The 20,624-nt window shown below is 45.4% G+C and overlaps 2 protein-coding genes across 2 annotated transcripts in view; both read right to left on the bottom strand.

The window, feature by feature from the left end:
* Positions 1-20,624, bottom strand: part of Wdfy4 (WDFY family member 4) — a 229,276-nt gene that overhangs the window by 83,971 nt on the left and 124,681 nt on the right. Inside the window, exons 39-42 of the mRNA XM_059273136.1 lie at positions 13,980-14,057; positions 7,406-7,612; positions 6,038-6,089; positions 3,408-3,574 (exon numbers count right to left, since the gene is read on the bottom strand). Of these exons, the coding sequence (XP_059129119.1) occupies positions 3,408-3,574; positions 6,038-6,089; positions 7,406-7,612; positions 13,980-14,057 (504 nt within the window). The remainder of the gene's footprint in view (positions 1-3,407; positions 3,575-6,037; positions 6,090-7,405; positions 7,613-13,979; positions 14,058-20,624) is intronic.
* Positions 8,358-9,588, bottom strand: LOC131919715 (protein PIMREG-like). Its single transcript, XM_059274123.1, has one exon. It carries the CDS (start codon positions 9,563-9,565, stop codon positions 8,849-8,851), a length of 717 nt encoding a protein of 238 aa, XP_059130106.1. The 5' UTR covers positions 9,566-9,588; the 3' UTR covers positions 8,358-8,848.

A 20,624-nucleotide genomic window follows, 5' to 3' on the forward strand; every position in this document is an offset into this window, starting at 1 on the left:
CCCTCCTCAAACTCTAGTTCCATGCTTGACAAATGCAGTGGTGGAACAAGAATAATATCCCAGTGTGCAGGGATAAGATGATGAAAAAGCAGAAATAAGGTCATCATACACAAGGGAGCAGGCCGTGATAGACTAGAGATAAAGTCAAAATATACCAGTCATAAGGCCATGGTAGACTAGGGATAAGACCACGGTGGACCAGGGATGAGGTCATTATAGACCAGGGCTACGGCCACAGTGGACCAGGAACGATGTCCTAGAGACTGAGAATGTCACCTATGCAGTAGGGCAGGGCATATGATTAGCACTGAGTCCTAGCAGGGGAGCTGAGTTCATAGGTGTTTAGATGCCTTTCCACTCCACAACATTAGCATGAAAAACTATATAGGAAGTACATGAAGCCTAAAGCACGATTTTCAGGCTACTGAAGGATCAAGAGGGACAATTTATGTCACTTGCCCAATACAGAGATTCAGAAGACATTAGAGAGAGGAGAAAAATCACATGAAGAGCAGCAGGTGTGGTGACCAATATGTAGACGTAAGACTGTATGCATCTGGATGGTGGACGTGTGGGGAGTGGAGCGGGCCCAGAGGCTGCACCCCTTGCTCAGCTCTATCTAGTTGTCTCTGGTTTAAAGCAGACTCCTTCCTCTGAACCATAGGTTTTCAGCCCCACATGAGTTCCTGGGGCCTGTTTCCCCACATTCCTCCCTGCCTCAGTCTCTAAATCCTGAGGCCACCTGTCAGTCCAGACTCCAACCGCAGTAAATTTCTTCCTTCTCAGAAAAGGCTACATCTCATGGAATGCCTTCAGACTTTGAGAGGCCCCATTCCAGCAGGTCAAAGCTTTCTTGGGCCCCACTCTGACCTTTAATGCATCCTCCACCATCTTTGCAAGACAAAAAGATCCATTTGGACTCTTCTGGACGCCCACTGGGCATGTTCTCCACAGCAAGTCCCTAACACTCCTTTCCTCAAGAGATCATCCATTTAAACAGGCATTCCTGCTTCACAGATATCTTGACAGTTTTTTTTTTTTCCTATCCTTGGGGCCATGACCCAGGTCCTGGGGTTTTTAGGAGTAGAGAACAAACAGATAGGTCTACAAGGGCAGCAGCAACCACAGCACTATGGCTGAGAGCTCCCTCCTCAGGTCCGGATACAGAGGGCTCAGCACAGGGAGTCTCGGGCTGAGGCATGCAGCACCTTCTGCCGCTTTGCCACAAATGGACAGACAAGGAGTAGAGAACTCCATTTTGAAGATTAAAAAAAAGTGAAGCTCTGGAAAGTTCCATTAAGGATCAAAGTGGCTGAGCTTGCTGGTGGTGAAAGTGGAGAGGGGAGACTGGGACTCTGGAGGGCTCTATACACAGCCTCGAGTGTGTTCTCCACCCACGGCCCCCACACCGACCTGCTTCTCCAGTACCAAGGGGGGCACCAAACCCCTCCCAGCTCCTCCTGTTTACCTGAGACTACAAGCATCAAGCACAACCAATTCAACTCAACAACCAAACACAACCAATTCAAGCGACACTTGCAAAGCACCACTGCTCAGCCAGGATGAGAATCCTCTGGTACCCATGTCTGCTCTGTTCCAGGTTGCTGATACTGGATTCTCTCTCCCCGACCGACTGCCTCTCCCTGCAGGTACAGAGACACTAAGTAGGAGCTGGCAGTTTCAGTGCCCGCCCCTACTCTTTGCTACCCCTGCTGGGATTCAAACACTTCTATTTGCACATCCTGGGGACCCCTGCTGCTGCAGCCCACACACTGTGACAGCTTCCTGCTGTGTAACAGGGAAGTTAAGGAAGACTGAAGCTTAAGTAAAACCCCAGGAAGGATGAAGTCCCTGCTGCCTGCCCCGCTCTGTGTGGGAAAGACAGTTCCCTGTGTGTTCCAGATTCTGATCTACTCAAGTGAGACCCAAGAAAGCAGTCACTGGATGGTGGATGTGCCTGAGGAAGCGATACAATCTGCAAAAACAAGACTCTCAGACACAGGGAATGTGTCAAGGACTTCTGTTGGCTGCAGGAGGTTAGAACTGGGACTCTTTGGGTCAGGCCTATAAACCTCAGAACTTGCCCACTGGCGTGCCCAGGAAGAATTGACCTCCACCACCACCCTGCTGGTCTTGGAAGAATAAGGACACCTGGGTGTCTAGAGAGGTTTTCCCAGAAGTTGAGAAAGGATGTTAGAAGAGTGTTGTGCACAGGGAATACCCAATGCAGCAGGTTATAACCCCAAACATCTCCTGGGATCCCAGACTGCCTTTCCCACACACACTAGGCTAGATGGCTGAGGGGCCCTGGCTTCTGGAGATCTTCCTGGATCAGCTGGTGAGGCCAAGGTGATCCCTGATTGCAGCAGCCAAAGAGTCCAGTAGAAAGTAGCAACAGAAGTGGGATAAGGCAGAAGCAGAGAGATTCACCAGTAAGAAAGATTTCACACACACTGCTACCTGGCTGGGAAGATGGAGAGAGGGGACCACAGGGCAAGGGATGCAGGCCTTTCCCAGGAAGCTGAGGATGTCTCAGCTGACAGCCATCAAACCTCAGACATACAGAGACATGGACCAAAGTCTGCTAGCATCTGAATGATCCTGGAAAGGAATGCATTCCCAGAGCCCCCAGAAGTCTCTGGAGGATGCCCTTGTCAGCATCCCTATACTGTGGTGCTCTACCAGAACCAGAGAGTCCTACAGTGCCAGATTCCTGAGGTAGTAAATGTGCATTGTCTCAAGTTACTAAGTTCATGGCTATTCATTAGCAATGGAAAGCTAATACAACGCATTGCAGGGCTGAGCATCTTTCATATTTATTATTTGTTGTTTTATTTTTTATGTATTTATTTTTATTTGTTTTGTTTTGTTTTATTTTTATTTATTTATTTTTATTTAGTTTTACTTTCTTATTTCTGAGACAGCGTTTCTCTGTAGCCTGGCTGTCCTGGAACTCGTTCTGTAGAACAGGTTGGCCTCTTTTACTTTGTATTATATTTTTAATTTTTCAGGTGCTAGTGTTAGGAGTCTGTGTTGCCACACCAGCTACATGGATCTGGTTCTCCTCTTACCAAAACATTGAGAAGAATCTCTATGCAGACAGCATGAAGCCAGCTCCCCTTTCCCATGAGGAAAGCAGGGAGAAGCTGACACTTGGTTTCTGCCTCATATGCTCCTATTACCCCGCAGTGTCTCCCCTTCTCACCGTATACACTATGGTGTGTGAAGCTGCATTACTGGCCTCTGACCTCCAAGAGTTGGTAGCAAATCCCCTGGCCCCAGTCATGACAAAATGTCCCCAGGCACTATCTATCTAGTGGGGAGGAAATTCACCCACTGGGATAACATCCCAGTCTGTCTTGTCGGACAGTCTTAATGGATTTACCTTTGCTCTGCCCATGTGTTACCTTTTCTCCATCAAGAAGCTCTTGTAAAATGACTTGTCTTTCCTGGCATAATTCCAAGAAATCTTCTGAGTGCAGACTTTCATGCAAAGCAGGAAAGAAGGTCAGTTGTGTACAATCCACCCCCACCTCGTCCGGCCTGATCTCAGCTTCCTCTGATGTCAGCTCATCTGCAGTAGCGTAAAACGGACACATTGTCATGGTGTGAGCTACATGATGTCGCAATGGGGAACATGTAGCACATGCCTTTGTCACTGAGAGGAACTGTGAGGCTCTAAAGCAGAAGTGGTCCACGTGCCCTTCCACTGTTTCTGAGAAGGGATACAGCCGCCTGACCCTGTGTTACAGTCTGCACACCTGCAAGCTGTGCCCAGTGTGGGTATGCTCAGTCCTAGCCACTCCACAGCTTTCAAATGACGCAAGGCAACATTTTGGAATTCACCCTCACTGATCAATGAAGCATCTCTCATTAGGTCTGTCTAGGATTTGTTCCTTCTGAAACTCAAATCGTTCTTTCTTCTACAAGCATGCCACTGATATTTCCAAACTATGGAAGCCCTAGCTGCTTTCTTTAAAGGAGTTGGGAAAGCTACGGTGCACTGATAAATGAAAAATAACACACTTGTGTGCCCTGGAGTATGGCGAGTGTCAGTCTCCATCCAGTAAGTGCTCTGGGCTAGACACTGTGGTGGCATTTGGCTATCTAGTTCTATCTCAGCTACAATATCCCACCCTCAGTTTGCAAATGAAAAATCTGAATAAGGCTTGGGACTTTGCCCAAGATCATGTGGCTACTGAATTAGAGGGGACGTGAAGCAGGTCTCCTCTACCCCAGTATGGTTAGCCTCACTGTTCACAAAGGGACCAAATAGCTTTTGGTATCTTTTTCTGTATATATGTGTATATGTGATTTTTAACATAATAATGTTGTTGCACTTAAAAAGTTCATTCAAGATTATGTCATAAGTACTTTTCCAATCGATTTTAAAGGTTTTTTTTTCAATAATTTAAATGGTATTGAAGTATTACATTGTGTGGCTCTTTCATAATCAACAAATATCTTTTCTGCTCTCTAGAGACATGATGCCTTCTATGTCTGTACCACCAGGAAAATGCTGTTTTGTAGTCATTCCTGTTCATGTCTAGATTTGTCTGCCAAGAGCCAGGACATCTGGATATAAGCTAAGCAGGTGACAGCATGGATGTCCTCATCTTACTCCTTCTCTGCTCGCTTGCCCCGAGTGTGTTCCTGCCTAGAGCAGGCATGTTGCTCATGACTGCAAAGCTATGAGCCATTTACTTTGTGCCAAAGCTCAGGTCTTTGACCACCTCCCCACTTGGGAATCTCACGTGTGGAAAGAGAAAAGTGCCCGTTGTTCCCAGAGCCAGTCCTCACAGCTTTGTCTGCTGCACAGAGCATACCCTTGTAGGGACTGGCATCCAAGAAGGTCCTTACTATTTTTTTTTTGCAAGAGGTCCGTATTAGGGTCTGTGCTGCAATATCAAGGAGGCCCAGAATTATGGATATCCATAGATTCTGCTCATCCAACTAGACGATGAAGCAGCCCAAGGTTGTATCTGTGGAAATCCAGTACCCACTTCCCACCACTTAGGCACTAACTTGGAGAGGTAGAGCAGGGTGAGGATGCTATGATGTTGGAGCTAGGAGATGGAGTGTAGAGGAAAGAAGCCAATGGGCTCATTATCATCTCCAGTCAGTCCACAGTGGAACACCAAAGTCACCCTGGGATCAGAAGCTGAGATTCTCAGTCTGAGCTTGTGTTACTACATACTGGCAGGCAGCAACTTCAGCAGCCATCCTGCTGCTCAGGCAACAGAGGAGCCAGGCTTAATAGTGCAGAGATGCTGTGACTGGGTGAGGAGTAGCCACTGGCTGCCCCCTAAGATCCAAGGAACTCACAGGCTAGGAGTGTGCAACTCCAAAGATAGAGTCGTAAGTGAAAACACAAAACTCAAATTCTGGCTGTCCTCTCTCTTCTCTCTCTCTCTCTCTCTCTCTCTCTCTCTCTCTCTCTCTCTCTCTCTCTCTCTCTCTCTCCCCTCCCTCCCTCTCTCTCCCTCTCTCTCAAGTGTGTGCACATCCTAGATTTTCAGCAAGTCAGAAATGACTCCACACATTGTCTTTAAGCCTGAGGTGTACGGTGACTGTCACGTAGGTCATGACATAGAAGAATTCACTGTGAAAGTATTAAATATCTACACCATCTATTTTATTCTAAGACACCTTATTATCCTTCTACATGTTTTGACCACATACTAAACATGTATTTGAATTGCTTTAGGACACTTTTAAAGTCTACTTGATATAACAAACTAATGAGACACTCATAGTTACTATTCTAAGCTTACTAAAAATTCTCCCACTCACAGAGGTCTGGGTCTGGAATAAATCCCCTTCATTCAGAAACACAGCACTGGAGAGCTTGTGCAGCACTAGAGTGCAGACTGGTCTGGTTCCTCAGCAGTTTCTCCCCACAGACCCACACATGTAGTAATATCTTTAGTGAGGTATTAAATGAAATCAGCAATATGTTTTTGATTATTGAAAAGAAAAAATTATTATTTATTACTTAACTATTGAAGAGAAAAAGATAAATTTATAAACTCCATACCTTGGTTTTCAGCATTTATCTGAGAAACAGCACCCTTTCTGTCTTGGCTCTCCTGAAATAGGACCAGAGAGAAGAGAAAATAAACTCCAGACATTGTTTGTGCCCCTCTCCCTTTCCACAAATTTATAGATAGACATGAACATGTGCAATTCCCCCAAGTTACTTTAGACTCAGGTACAAAAGGGAGAATATGCTAAATCCTAAAGGATCATGTAAAATGCAAGTGTTTACTGTTTCTGAGTCAGAGCAGGGACTGTGTCTTCTGTTAAGTAGGATTTATACAGTGGTTACCAGGACTAGACAGGATGCTGGTTGTCTGTATGTGGGTCACCCTGAAGGGGATTGGGCTGGACAGCCACAGGGACCAATGACCAGGTTACAGAGCTAAGCTCTGGCATTGTCACCCACACAGTCAACAAGAAACCTTTTCTCCTGCCTCCAAATCCTAAATAAAAAATGAAGAAAAAAAATGCTGCATGCCACCAGTCATTGATGACAGCTAAAAGTACAAGTGTCTACTGAATAAATTAAATATAATTTTCTTGTAAGTGTTCTGGAGGGTTAGCATGGGTAAAGATGCTAGGGTAACAGACTGGAGAACAAAACTAATGCCATATCTTGGGATGGATGAGGGGGGAAATACTCAGCACCCCAGTGTTTGGGGGGCTGCCTTTCAAACTATTTTAAATTAGGGATGCTTGATGAGGATATGAAAAACTATTGCCAGTTGTTTCTTTTCTTTTCTTTTCTTTTCTTTTCTTTATCCATTCTAAAATAAAGCCAATGACTTCTCTTCCTTACAACACAAAAATGCTTATCTGATGAGCTAGCTACATGAGCTTCAGGAGAGCCAACTCCCAGAGGCTGCCAGATTCCTGCGTTTGGAAGCCAATACAGCCTGGGTCTACTGAGTCTAAATGGGTCATGGTTTGAGCTTGCAGAACTGCTGAGTTCGGGAGATTTTTCACTGTAAAACTTATTATAGGATTTGTTTGAGCAATAACTAGTCCCCAGAAGTGCAGATACCAAGTGTTCAATGACAAAAGACTCGTGTGAGCAGACAGTGGCCATCGCCAGGGGGCATTCCCCTGGATTTCTGTGTGTTGCATTGTGCTAATAGATTAGGGTTTAGTAAGAATGACCAATTCACATATTCACCACCCACTCATCTACCCATTCACTTAGATTCTGGAGGAGGTTAGTGCCTCCTTTTCCCCTCCTAAATGACTTTAAGTTTAAGCTTGAGGACTCTCTTGAACTTATCTAGTTACACTCTGTCACCTTGGTTAAAAAAACAATGACACAAACAAAGACGGGAAGGCCACATCATCACTTCCCTGTACACTTCCCATCACACCCAGTGCTTACCTTGCACCCTCCTTGGTTCAGGGCCTCCCACGAAAACAAGCGTCTGATGCGTTTCCTCATTCGAGCTGGTCCTTCCCTCCTGTCCAGTTCCCACTGGGAGCAGGGTGTGGATTTTGTCACTGGGCCCCACAATCCCAGCTCCCCAAAGAGCTGTTCCCGAATCCTGGCCCAGGCCACGGCTGCCTTGATGCTGCTACTTTTCCGCCTCTGGGAAGCAGAGAAACAACACCACACTTAGACACATGCCCCTTGCAGGCCCGCCCCAAAGCTCCTGTGTTGGTCATCAGACAAAGATGGTCCTCTAGGTAGCCCTCAGGGTTATACAGCATCCTCTCTGGAGCCAGGCCCAGGAAGAGGGAATTCTTTCTCGGCTTGGAGATTCTTCAGAGTCCGGAGGGAAGGAGAAACCTGGACAGCCTTCGGCCTTCTGAGCCACTACACCAGTCTGTTGCTGGGATTGTGGAAGTAGCAGCGGGTCCTGAGGACATGGATTTTTCCATGGCCCCTGACTTCTGAAGTAATGCTTGCTCCTCTGGGAGACCCAGACTGGTGCAGCAGAGGGGAGGCTGACACTCCTGCAGTGATTGATGATTTGAGGAAGTCATTCTCATCTCTGGACTTCAGAATCCAGGTGATGAGATGAAAGGCTGGGTGTGGGAAGACCTTTCCATCCTAAGGCCGTCCCACGCTGGAATATGGACGGATACTAGAATAGTCCAAGAAATGAAAACTCGGATGTACATGCAAATAACATGACATCGTGAAATCTTCAGTTCCCCACTTTAGGCCTTTTTTTTTTTTTTTTTTTTTTTTTTTTTTTTTTTTTTTCAGGTGTCAAAAGCGAGTTTTTAATTATGAAAAAGCAATGTGATCTAGAAACTGACACACTGGTATCTTTCTAACAAAATGACATAGTAGATTTCCTAAATAATTTACAAAGAGCAGAAACTGGTCTTGAACAGTGTTCCCCTCCCTGCACACCCCAGTTCCCCACACTGAGCTGATAAGTAGGCCCCAAGAGCTCAGGTTTGCAGTCTACAAATATCTCCTCTCTTCCTATGGGGCCCTGTGGGATCAGGGGTAAAAGTGGTTCCCCAAGAATCTCTGCACTGGGAATAAAGGGGGTGGTTTCATGGGATGACTCCTGCGGGGCCTTGGTCCTAGTTACAAGGTTCAGAACTGTCTAGCATCTTCAGGTACATTCTTAATATGTGTGGGCCTCTGTGAGGCTGGAGAACAGGGTGCTGTATGAGTCCTCATGGAGAGCATGGGCAGTTCCCATCACCTCTTCGAGGTCTTCCTAAGTCACTCTTGGGCTGTGGCCAGTGGTTATCAATGGGCCCAGATATGGCTGAAATAGAAGGCTTCTGGATCCCCTGTTAGTCAAGTCCTTGTTAGCAGTGGCCTGGGGATGCTGATGAGCCCAGTGCCTCCTCTGGAAGTTCATGGGGTGGGTGGCACGGACATCCTGACGGCTTGGTGGCTGGACAGAGCCTGTTTCCTCTCTTCGGCCTTGATGGCTTTGTCCAGTTTTTGTGACAGCTTCTGGAGATGCTGGATTCCAGCCCCCACAGGCTCTAGGTCACTGTCAGACTCACTGGGAGAGCAGAGAGGTTCTGTGGAGGAACAGGGGCTCCGGAGGGCAGCCTCCCTCCTTAGCCGCTGACGTCGATGGGCATGTAGACCCATCTGGCCAGAGAGGCGCGGATGTCCCCCGACTCTGGCATCCCGGTTGGCCCTGTATAGCCGAGTGTTCTTCTGGCTCAGACTGGGTGGTGAGGACCCTCTGTCCTTCTGGACTCCTCGTTTTTTCTTCACTTTCACCTGTGTTCCCATCAGCCACCTGGTGCCACTTTGGCAGGACTCCTGGATTCTCTGGGACATAGCACCCAAGGCGCTTTTGGCTGAGCGAGCTGAAGCCTTAAGATGCTGCTGCTCTGGCTCTGGGGTTTCCAGGCGTTTCCAGGAGGGGCCAGTCCCGAGGTTGAGGCTGACGGCTCTCAGTGGCAGCCTCCTTTGGAAATGTCTGCACAGGGAGCCCAGAGGACCCGTCTCCAGATGGCCCTCAGCAGACCGGGTCACCGCCTTCTCTAGATGTTCCTCCTTTAGGAGTGATCGTCTACGCATGGAGGCCGTCATGCCCTGCCACTGAGACGCCATGTGTTTGGTCCAGTCTCCTCTGCCCGCTAGATCCTCCCTGCCTGATACCCGAGACCTGAAGATCGACCCACTTTAGGCCTTTTTAAAAGCACATTGACACCCACACTGTTTTTGCAGGCTGTATTCGGGTTTCATACCACACCTATCAAAGACACGCTTTAGTCTAGTTTGAACTTCATATGAACTTTTGTAGTTATTCAAATATTTGGTGGCATTTGTCCTACATTTTAATTTTTCACAAAATGGACTGGTAAATACAGTAATGGAAGCAACAGATGTTTCAAAAACAACATAAATAGAAGGAAATGTGCACATGTGTTAGCCCAAGTTTTTGGCATGGTGCTCTCTGAAGCCCAGGCAGAGGAAGCAGGTTTGGCCCTTCCACCTCCACAGGGCATTCTTTCCCTGGGCAGGGACAGCCCTGCAGACATGTGGCTTGACACTGAACGAACTACAAAGTGACCTCGTTCCAGGATGAGGCTCAGTGAGCAGAGTGAGCTCACCCCAGGCTCACCCTTTCATCCATGCGCCCTTGGGCTTCAAACTCACCAGCCATTTCACACATGTGTGCTTTTATGAATGTGTGAAAGAGAAATAATGAATGAGAGAAAGAAAGGCAGAAACAGAAAGAAAGGAAGAAAGAAAGAAAGAGAGGGAGGGAGGGAAGGAGGGAGGGAGGAAGAGAGAAAAAGAAAGAGAGAGAAAGAAAGAAAGAAAGAAAGAAAGAAAGAAAGAAAGAAAGAGAGAGAGAGAGGGAGGGAGGGAGGGAGGGAGGGAGGAAGGAAGGAAGGAAGGAAGGAAGGAAGGAAGGAAGGAAGGAAGGAAAGAAGGAAGGAAAGAGAAAGGGTAAAGAGTGAGAGGCTCAAGAGAGGCAGGAGAGAAGGAAAGAGGGATGGCGGAAGGGGAGAAGGGAAGGAGGGAGATGCTGACCGTGTGGATCTAGCTCTCCTTGAAGTCTGCCTTTCTCCTGAGTTTTTCATCATTTTATCAGTTGCATTAGCCAGTGAGAGTTGATGCCCTGACCTCTGCTCCTGAAAAAGCTGTGCAAAGACTTAGAGACAGAGACTGAGAGAGAAATGAAACAGCCCATGGGTCCCTAAGGAGCCCAAAGGAAAGCACATCTCTCACATATGAAAGGCAAGAGCATTTGGGGTGACCGGCATCTTGCAAAGAGTTTTAGGCAGCAAAGGCAGGCTGAGGCACATCTGTACACCATGACAAGGCCTTGGCGTGGGAACAGCAGCGTCCCAGCACAGAACAGAAAGAACAAGAGCAACATCTGCAGAGAAGACAACAGACAGAGCTTGGACAAAGCAGAGGAACGAGTGAACAAGTCAGAGAGGATGGAGGGATGCTGGCAGAACTTCTGCAGCAGCAGAGATGTGGCAAGGCAGTATCTGTCAAATATGACAGTGCTAGGGATGACCTCCAGGACACTGGGTGGAATGATCAGGAATGCCCTGGGCTCCCTCCATCTCTGGAGACCTCTAAGTGGCAGGTAAAGTGAATGCTGGAGACATCTTCAGTGGCTTGTTATTGGCAACTCTGCAGTGGGGCCCCTGACTTCCCTGTCACCTTCTTGGGAAAGGGTCTCCTTGGGTTCACTTAGCACAGTGGTTCTCAACCTTCCTAATGCTGTGACCCTTTAATACAGTTCTTCATGTTGTGGTGACTCCCAACCATAAAATTATTTTAGTTGCTACTTCATAACTATAATTTTGCTGCTGTTATGAATCGTAATGTAAATATCTGATATGCAGGATACCTGACATGTTATCCCAAGGAGGTTGAGACCTATAGGTTGAGAACCACTGAGTTAGCAGAAGCCGACCTTGAGTAACCATCAGATTTCAAAATGCTAACTTCTGTCAGTGTTTGAGCTTGTCCCAGGAGTGATGGCATGTGCTTTTAATCCCAACACTTGGGAAGTACAGGTAGATGGATCTCTGTGAGATTAACGTGGTCTACATAGTGAGTTCCAGGCCAGGCAGGGCTCCATAGCAAGACTCTGTCTCAAAACAAACAGACTAGACTTTGAGCTTGACTTTTGTGGATATGATGTGTGTTAGAAAGTATGCTGGCCCTCAGAAAAGTGGGGTGAGTGCTCCAGACCCCATTATCTCCAGCAGACAGTGATTACATCTGCATTCCTCTGAATATTGAAACATTTTAAATATTTAAAGACTTGGAAACACAAAATACCTTCAAAAATGCTGATTTTTCTAAAAAAAAAAAAAAAAAAAAAAGAACCTAACCAACAGTAAATCACACAAATTTTTCAAGTATTTCTGAACCCTAGTCAGGTCCCACTTATGAAACCAAGCCAGGCTGGCATTTCAGGAGACTGGTGCATCTTTCTCAGCTGGCACCTCTGTTGAGTCTTGGTCCTACTGACAGGAACTTTTGATTTTGCAGAGTCAGCAGGAACTTAGAAAGTGCAGATGTCAGCTTTCTCCTGGGCAGAAATGAGTGGACCAGGTTCTCGAAACAAAAATGTAAGGCTCTTGGTGAGATGCTGGTAACATATATAAATCTTCTGCCTCAAAATGGCCTAAGTGTAAAGTAGATTTCCCTAAAAAAGAATGCAACCTAAACTCATCTATTTTCCCTTTCAGTGACACTAACTGTGTTAGCAGCATTGCTCACTCCAGACAAAAATCAGTGAGTCCGTTCGGAGGATGAACTGATGTGGAAGGGCCTGTCCCACAGCCACAGACAGTATGCACATATGTCAGCAAGGCACCCTCCAGCTTTGTAATGCAGTCTACAGTGTTGGAGCAAGGTAAGTGCTCGCAGCAAAATCTTAGTCCAAGGCTTCACACCAGACATTCTGGCTGATCCCCGTGACAGCTGCCAGGAGCCCACTTCAAACCTCGTCTCTCCCACCTGCAGGGTCTGACGTCCCAGTAAGCTGTGCTGATAGACTGTGTAGCTGAGTGTTGGCCTGAGACCTAGGCCAGAAGGGCAGTGCTCTTCTGGCTCCCAGCACCAGGCCACCACGTTTCAACCTTTGGGACTCCTCCATCCCAACACCTGCATGTGTGTGTGTGCTAATGATTTCTTTTACCCATTGTACTCCCACAGTAGAACCTTCCAATCTGAGCCTTGTCACCCCATCCTGGAGATTCTTCTTCACCCTTGGCCTTACTACCGAGTTTGAAACACCTTCAAGGCAGAGTGACAGCATTATAGATGCTGCATTTTCAACACAGGGCTTTGGCATAGACACATTCCTCTGTAAATGAGAGATTGCTAAGTTTTGATACTGAGTGCTGTGTTGCAGAATGAGTGCTCATTTAAGATCTTGGCTTTAATATCAACTAAACCCCAACTCTTTAGCCATTATGCAGTCGTATGTGGAATATCTGTTGTCCACCAGTCACAAGCTAAGGACATAAACCTGCTTCTTCCATCTTCATGGTTAGAAAATAGCTATGGAAAGGAAGGGGTTAAAACAGTGAGAGTGCTTTGCTTGACTGTGCAGAAATCACACCTGCATGGGTGCTTTAAATGTCAAAGCCCTCCCTTATTGGTGACAGCTCTCTAAATTGAGAACCAAAACCTCAATGTGACAGGAACCTTCTGTGTTTTAGCCCAGGTTCATCTTCACTCTGTGTCTCCCATCCTGGGTCCTTCCAACCACTTCTCCCAGCAAATCAGTGGCATCCACCTCCTTCCTCCCTCAGAACCATCGCACACATTCTCTCCCTGTTTCCTAAAATATTTCAGCCCATGCCATTCTCTACAGATCTCAGCTTAAATGCTCCGTTCCTCAGACAAGGCATCTGAGTAGCCCAGATTAGATTCCTTCCTTTGTTAAAATCTTTTATCTCCTTGCTAAATCCCCACTATAAGTCACAAATAGCTACTGAGTTGTGAAGTTATTTAATATGAATCTCCCCCTTACAGTGAAGCCGTCCAAACATGAGACCTGGTTCAGTGTTTCGTAACAACATCTGCAGCTCCCAGCAGGGTCTGAGTTGCCCTAGGTCCACCTACTGCATGGTTAGTGAGCAGAAGAGTCAACAGTGACAGGTACCAGCCCTTCTGCTGTGGAGCTGTGGGTGCTGGGCCCACTGTGCAAGCCAAGAAAGCTGGACCCATCATTGGCGATCACTTGTTGGCTGTTGCATTCTAAACCTTAAAACAAAGGCCCTCTGGCCGGGTGGTGGTGGCGTACGCCTTTAATCCCAGCACTCCGGAGGCAGAGCCAGGCGGATCTCTGTGAGTTCGAGGCCAGCCTGGGCTACCAAGTGAGTTCCAGGAAAGGCGCAAAGCTACACAGAGAAACCCTGTCTCAAAAAAAAAAAAAAAAAAAAAAAGGCCCTCTGATTCTCTCTTCTTTCACTTTCTCTCTTGATTCAAGGTAGCCCCAAGTATACTCTGTAGTAAAGAGGGACGCTTTGCTTCTTACCTGCACAAAGTCTCTGTAGAGAGATGCATACAGCTCCTGTCCTTTCCTTCTGTAATTCTCTATACAGGACACAAAATCCTAGAGGAGAAAGGGAGCCACAGCTTAGTGATGCGTGGGAGACTGAGATGCATGCCTCCGCTCTGACAATTGCTACAGGAAATGATCAGGTCAAGGGTCTGCTGGCAAAACCAGTCACATTCTTGTGAATAGTGATTTCGCCTACGTTGATCCACTAACACAACATATTCACATGCACACATTTGTGTCCCTTTCTTTTCCATCTGTGATAGGCTTAGCCTTCCTCTTTGGAATAATTACCAAAATGGTAGCTTTGAGTAATCTGCTCTACGGCAGACAGGACAGAGGCAGCCGAGAGAGATAAGACTTGATCCACAATCCTGGAAAGAAAGAAAGCTCACCAAGGTGTGCTTAATATTAATGCCTTTGCTTTTTGCTTCGAGATAGTTCCACATTTTTAAATGGAACAGAGGGTTGGGCCACTAAGCAGAAAGCAGCCTCTAAATAGCTGAACTTAGTGGGCCTTATGGCTGCATTGGTGGGCTGGAGAGTTAATCTCCAAGTCCATCAAGGTATTCAGACCACAGAGAATGAAGGTCCTGGAAACAGGGCAGTGAGGGAATTATACACAGCTTTCTGCATCCATGACTTCTTTCAGCAGCTGATAACTGAGAAGCTGGGTGAGATGGAGAAGCTGAGTAAAGGCTCCTGCAACCTCAGCTTGGAGACACATGGAGGATGAAGACTTAAAGGTAGGATGTCTGTTAAGTTTCCTTCCTCAAACTCACTGGTTTACTAGTCCTTGTGTTAAAACGGCAAGTCTACATAAAGCATTTCTGAATACAACTAATGTCTGTTTCAAGGACAGGTGGTTATATAGTGAGCATGCTTGTGAGCTGAACTAGTGACTTCTGCCACAGAATAGCGTTGTTTTTATGAAAGAATGACTGATGGACAAAACCGTGATTATTAACGTTGAGTAGTTGGCAGATATTCTCTTGAAAATGAGCCAACCGAACAAGCCATCTCCAACGAAGCAAGTGCAGCATGTGTTGCCAACAATGATGAAAACTGAGACGTTAAGCACTAGGATGCTGGGAAACTCATCTCTGCCCCCGTGAATGTGGCAGTTTCCCACCAGCCACAGGCTTTCCTGATGAGATGGTTGAAGACTCGAACATGCCTTTTCTATACTGCGTGTCTTAGAGTTTTTATTGCTGTGACAAAATGCCATGACTAAAATCAAACTGGAGAGGAAAGGGTCTATTTTACCTTAGAACTCTTAGGTCGCACCCCATCACCGAGGGAAATCAGGGCAGGAACTCAAGACAAGGCTGGAGGCAGGGACTGGAGCAGAGACCGTGGATGAATGCTGTTTGCTGGCTTACTTCCTCTTGGCTTGTGCACTCTGCTTTCTTCTAGCACCCAGAAAACCTACCCTGGGGTGACACTGACCACAGTGAGCTAGGCCCTCCCATATTAATCATTAATCAAGAAAATACACAGATTTACTTACAGACAAATATTATGGAGGTACTTCTCTTTAATAGTCTAAATCTGGGTGTGGTGATATATTGTGTCCCCCAATATATTGTGCACCCCAATAAAGCTTATCTGAGGATCAGAGGAAAAAGCCAGCCACTATAGTAAACATAGAAGTCAGGCAATGGTAGCACAGCACATGCCTTTAATCCTAGCATTTGGGAGGCAGAGATCCATCCAGATCTCTGTGAGTTCAAGGCCACACTGGGAACAGAACCAGGCCTTTAATTCCAACACTAGTTCACCATAAAGGTCTGGAGGTCTGTACAAACAGACAGGAAGTGACAGAGCTGGCCAGAAAGAGGAAGTGATGTAGCTGGGTAGAGAGAGGAAATGAGATGGTAGGGACAGAAAGGCATATAGGCATGGGTATACAGGAAGTAGGTTTCTTTGGAAGCTGTGGAGTTGGAGGTGAGGTTGGCTGTGGCTTTTCCTATTCCCTGATCTCTCAGTTTTTACCCCAATATCTGGTTCTGGGTTGTTTTTTGTTTGTTTGTTTTTTTGTTTTTTGTTTGTTTGTTTGTTTGTTTGTTTGTTTTTTGAGACAGGGTTTCTTTGTGTAGCTTTGCGCCTTTCCTGGAACTCACTTGGTAGCCCAGGCTGGCCTCGAACTCACAGAGATCCGCCTGGCTCTGCCTCCCGAGTGCTGGGATTAAAGGCGTGCGCCACCACCGCCCGGCTGGTTCTGGGTTTTTATTAATAAGACTGTTTAGCAATTCATCTTACATCTGGGTTTTGTTTATTCCAGAGCCAGTAGAACAGTGTACTTTCCATGTTTCTGACTATAACACAACATTTTCCTCAGTGTTCCATTGTAAATATTCTCTTGTAAAAGAAAAAATCCCTTTTTGTGCCAAGGTTTCAACCTGGACCTATCTTCCATCCTTCCTTCCTTCCTTCCTTCCTTCCTTCCTTCCTTCCTTCCTTCCTTCCTTCCTCTCTCTTTCTTCCATTCTTCTTCTTTCTTTTTTTATTTTTCGTTTTATTGAAAATTGATTTTTTTCTCACTTAATACATCCTGATTATGGTTTCCCCTCCCTCCACTCCTAGTTCCTCCCCACCTCCCCTCCCATCCAGATCCACTCCCTTTCTCTCTCATATGAAAACAAAGAGGCTTCTAAGGGAAATAATAAAATAAGATAAAACAAAAACTAACACAAACAGAAGGAAAAGAGCCCCAAAGAAGGCACAAGAAACAAAGGCCTACTCATTCTCACACTCAGGAGTCAGATAAAAACACAAAACTGGAAGGTGTAATGTATACACCAAGGACCGGGTACTGACCGGACCCGGCAGGTCCTGGGCTTTATGCCTCGGGTACCGACCGGACCCGGCAGGTCCTGGGCTTTATGCCTCGGGTACCGACCGGACCCGGCAGGTCCTGGGCTTTATGCCTCAATCTCTGTGAGTTCATATGAGAAACCCTGTCTTGAACACCCTATCCCCCAAAATAAAAACATTGCTACTTATTGTATCTTGGTGTCTATCAAAGAACAATACCTCCTTCTCCTAAAAAGGTTACTAAATTGTTGTTTCCTTCCCAGCTACTCAGTTGTGGGAGGTCAGATCTTCTTCATGAACTCATGAACGTCAACAAGAATAACAAGCCATTGCAACAGACTCAAGAAAGAAACATGTTTTGAGGAACCAGTCTTTCACCAAGTCCTACAGACAGTAAAGATATTTATTAAAATATAAAATAACGAATTTCCTCATGATATTTTTGTTTTAAAAATTATAATTATTCACTTAAGATGTCTTTGATGTTTACAGATTTCCTATTGGTATTTCAAATGAATTAATAAACGTTCTGTTTCTAAATTCTGTTTTAGTTTCCTTTATAATAAATGCCAATGTACTTAGAGCCTACGTAAACAAAGCTTTTTATTTGATTTTTCAATAATTTTTAAGAAAGTAAAGCATTCCTGAGACCAAGTCTTGAGAATTCCCTTCACTACAGAGAAAATTAATTGCTGCTGCATACAACGATGTCATTAAAGCTTACAGATATAATTTAAGTGAAAGAAACAGAAGAATATATTTATATAAAATTTAAAATATGGGAAAATAGCACATGGTATTCAGTCTCAGGAGAGAAACAATTTAGGGCAGAGTGACTGCTGGCCAGAATGGGTCCTGGGTGAGTGTGTCCCGGGTGAGTGTGTCCCGGGTGAGTGTTTCCCGGGTGCTGCTAATTTGTGCTTTTGATCTGGGTTGCAAGCACATGTTCTCTTGGTAAAAATACTTATTTTGCATACTTATCGCTTGAACATTTTCCCTGTATATTATGTTTCAATAAAATAGAAAAGTGTTTATTGCCAAAGTATGAAAACAACATAATTTTTAAAATCCAGTTACTGTTCTAGGGTAATGAGTGTAGGGTGATTTCTTATTTTTTTAAATTTTGTTTGCAAAAATTTCTTCAATATTTCTGTTATATATTCTTACACATTTGTAAGTGAGGCAAAGCTTATGAGCAATAAAAGTGGCAGAAGAGTTGAATGACTGATAGCAGCTGCTTCTAAGATAAGAGCCCAGACTTCTTCCAAACATGATGCTTTGGAAACGAACTAGGAACGGTGCACTCTTGGGACCTTTGAGATAAAGCCGATGCCTTCTGATAGCAACTGTGCCACATGTCAAAAAGAGTGGGCACCTTGTCTGATCCTGTCTGTCTGCCCCCCCCCGGGGGGGGTGTTACAAATGGCCCCAGGCAGACCCACTTCAGCAAGAGGACAGGAATGGCTTTACAATTGGTCTCATGTTGCAGAGTGTGAGTGTGGGGGTAGAAAGCAGGACAAATTAACAGGAAAGAATTAAGACATCTTGGTTCTTGGCCTTTGGCAGCCAATCACATGAACAAATCAATCTTTCTAAAACTGAATCTACCATGTATAACCCAGTTACCTGCATCTCCCTGGTCTACCAGCTAAGGTGTTATGAAGCTGAAATGGAGTGGAAATACTTTGTAAACTGTCACCCAAAGAAAATGTTTGGGTGTAAAATACTAGAATTGTGAATAAGTTCAGTTGGGGAAAAAAAATGCTACTGTATTCAAAGGAACACTCATGGGAAAGTCTGGCATTTGTCTGTAGCTGTATTTATCCTTAAAACAAAACAAAACAAAAACAACAACAAAAAAAAACAAAACCCTGCTATAACCAGGGCTATTTATATTCCTGCAGAGACACTCCACTTCAGTTAATTTGCTCCCTATTGTTAAACACAGCAAGCATTCACTAAGCGTCTTCTAATTTCCTGGCTCTGTAGTGTACAGGTGAACTTCATGTCTGGTTTGTAATGGGAAAAATAAAGCCTTATCGGCTGGCCAGTGTGGCATCCCAGACATGTGGAGGAGAGAAACACCTGAACCAATGTCCAGACAAGGCTTTCTGGATATTGCTTCCTCTCAATCTTGCCAGAGAGATTTTAAATAAAAGTCTGGTTTAATTTAGTTTCCCCCCCTCCTCATTTTTAGCATTTTTTGATTTAATGCTTTTTGTGGTCACCTGGGCAGCCATTTTAGGATGAATTTGGTGAAGGTTAGACCGAACAGAGGGAATTCCCTGAAACTACTCTCATGGCACCACGGGGGAGCATCCACAAGACACAGAAGCATCAAGTTGAAGGACCATCACAAATGTTGGTAGGAACTGCTGACTGCAAGAGAGAGTGAGGATAACTCTCACGTCTCTGGTTTGCTTACCCTTGTGAATTCAATCTGATAAGTCAAGAAAAAAAATAGAAGAGATTAAAAACACAAGAAAGAAAGAACAAAATTGATTGTATGATTAAAAAAAAAGATAGCTGGGTCTTCCCAGAAGAAAACAAGAAAATGAGTCAAGGTCCATATGTATCTGTGAGTTATTAACAGCAAGTTTAGGTAAGCCGCCATACAAGATCCCCCAGAAGAACAATTACAGAAGTGGGTGGCTGATGGGACAAGGCCAAAAACCTGGAGGACTCTAGCAAGGTTCAGGCCAAAGGCTCTGACAGTTGAAAGGGAACCAAAAGGAGACACTTCATTAAAACTAAGGGTTCAAGCTCAACAAATGCACAGAAGACAAGCCATGAGACAAGGCCAGGGAAGGGACATGATCCACCCCTAGAAAATGGGCTACAAGAGTCTTTTCAGAAGAATGATTCCATGGCCGTAGCTCAAATGATGGTTGAACAGAAGAATGCAGGAATGATAAATGTGAACAACTCACTTCAGAAGCTTGACTCTGCAAGACAAAAGAAATGGAGATGGGGACAAGGCAACAGGCTCTAAGTGGAGGTAAGACAGACAGACAGACTCCAGCATCCTAGGATTCAACCAAATGAAGAACAAAAATTTTAAGTCCACATTCTTATAATATACAGCACTGTCTGCAATGATCTGCCTATTCTGAATATTCGGAGATGTTTTTATTGTCTTCACTTCTTAAATAACACAGTGTAACAACCATGGACACAGCCCAGATAATGCAACAGGTGTTATTAGTCAGTTAAAGATGGTCGGAGGTGCATGGAGGGTCATAGGCTAGGTGCAAGTATCTGTTACACCACTTTCTATAACACAGGAGCATCATCAGTAGAGGGTCCTGTAGTCAGTCCAAAACATGTACCCAGGGCTGACTGTTAGGTAGAAGGAAGGGAACGTGGCCATAGAATGGACAAGCCAAAAAGCAAAGGGGAGGGAAAGGTCCCTGGTGGCACAGGATGCAGGTGATGGCAAAGAGAAGCCCCTTCTTCTTGGACCCAGAGGGAAGGGGTGCAGATGGATGCATACATGGATTAGATGTTTGGGGTACCTGGAGAATGAGAGGGTTCACACCTGCTCATTTCCATCTCCAGTGCACAGAAGGGAAGTATGATGGCTCCGCTTTCTCCGTGAGAGCTGAGCAAGAGTCTTGAGCAGAATGACAAAAGGTAAGGGACCGACCCGGAGCACATCAGTGATTTATCTAAGAGCATGGAGAATCCAAACGCTGTACTAACCTTTCTACATTATACCCAGTGAACTGATGGGCACGTAGCACTTTGCAGCCGATAAAAGGGCCTGCATGTGCATAGCAATCTAATATTCAGCTTCCTATAAGC

The sequence above is a fragment of the Peromyscus eremicus genome, chromosome 9, assembly GCF_949786415.1.
Source record: "Peromyscus eremicus chromosome 9, PerEre_H2_v1, whole genome shotgun sequence".
NCBI classification, from domain to species: domain Eukaryota; kingdom Metazoa; phylum Chordata; class Mammalia; order Rodentia; family Cricetidae; genus Peromyscus; species Peromyscus eremicus.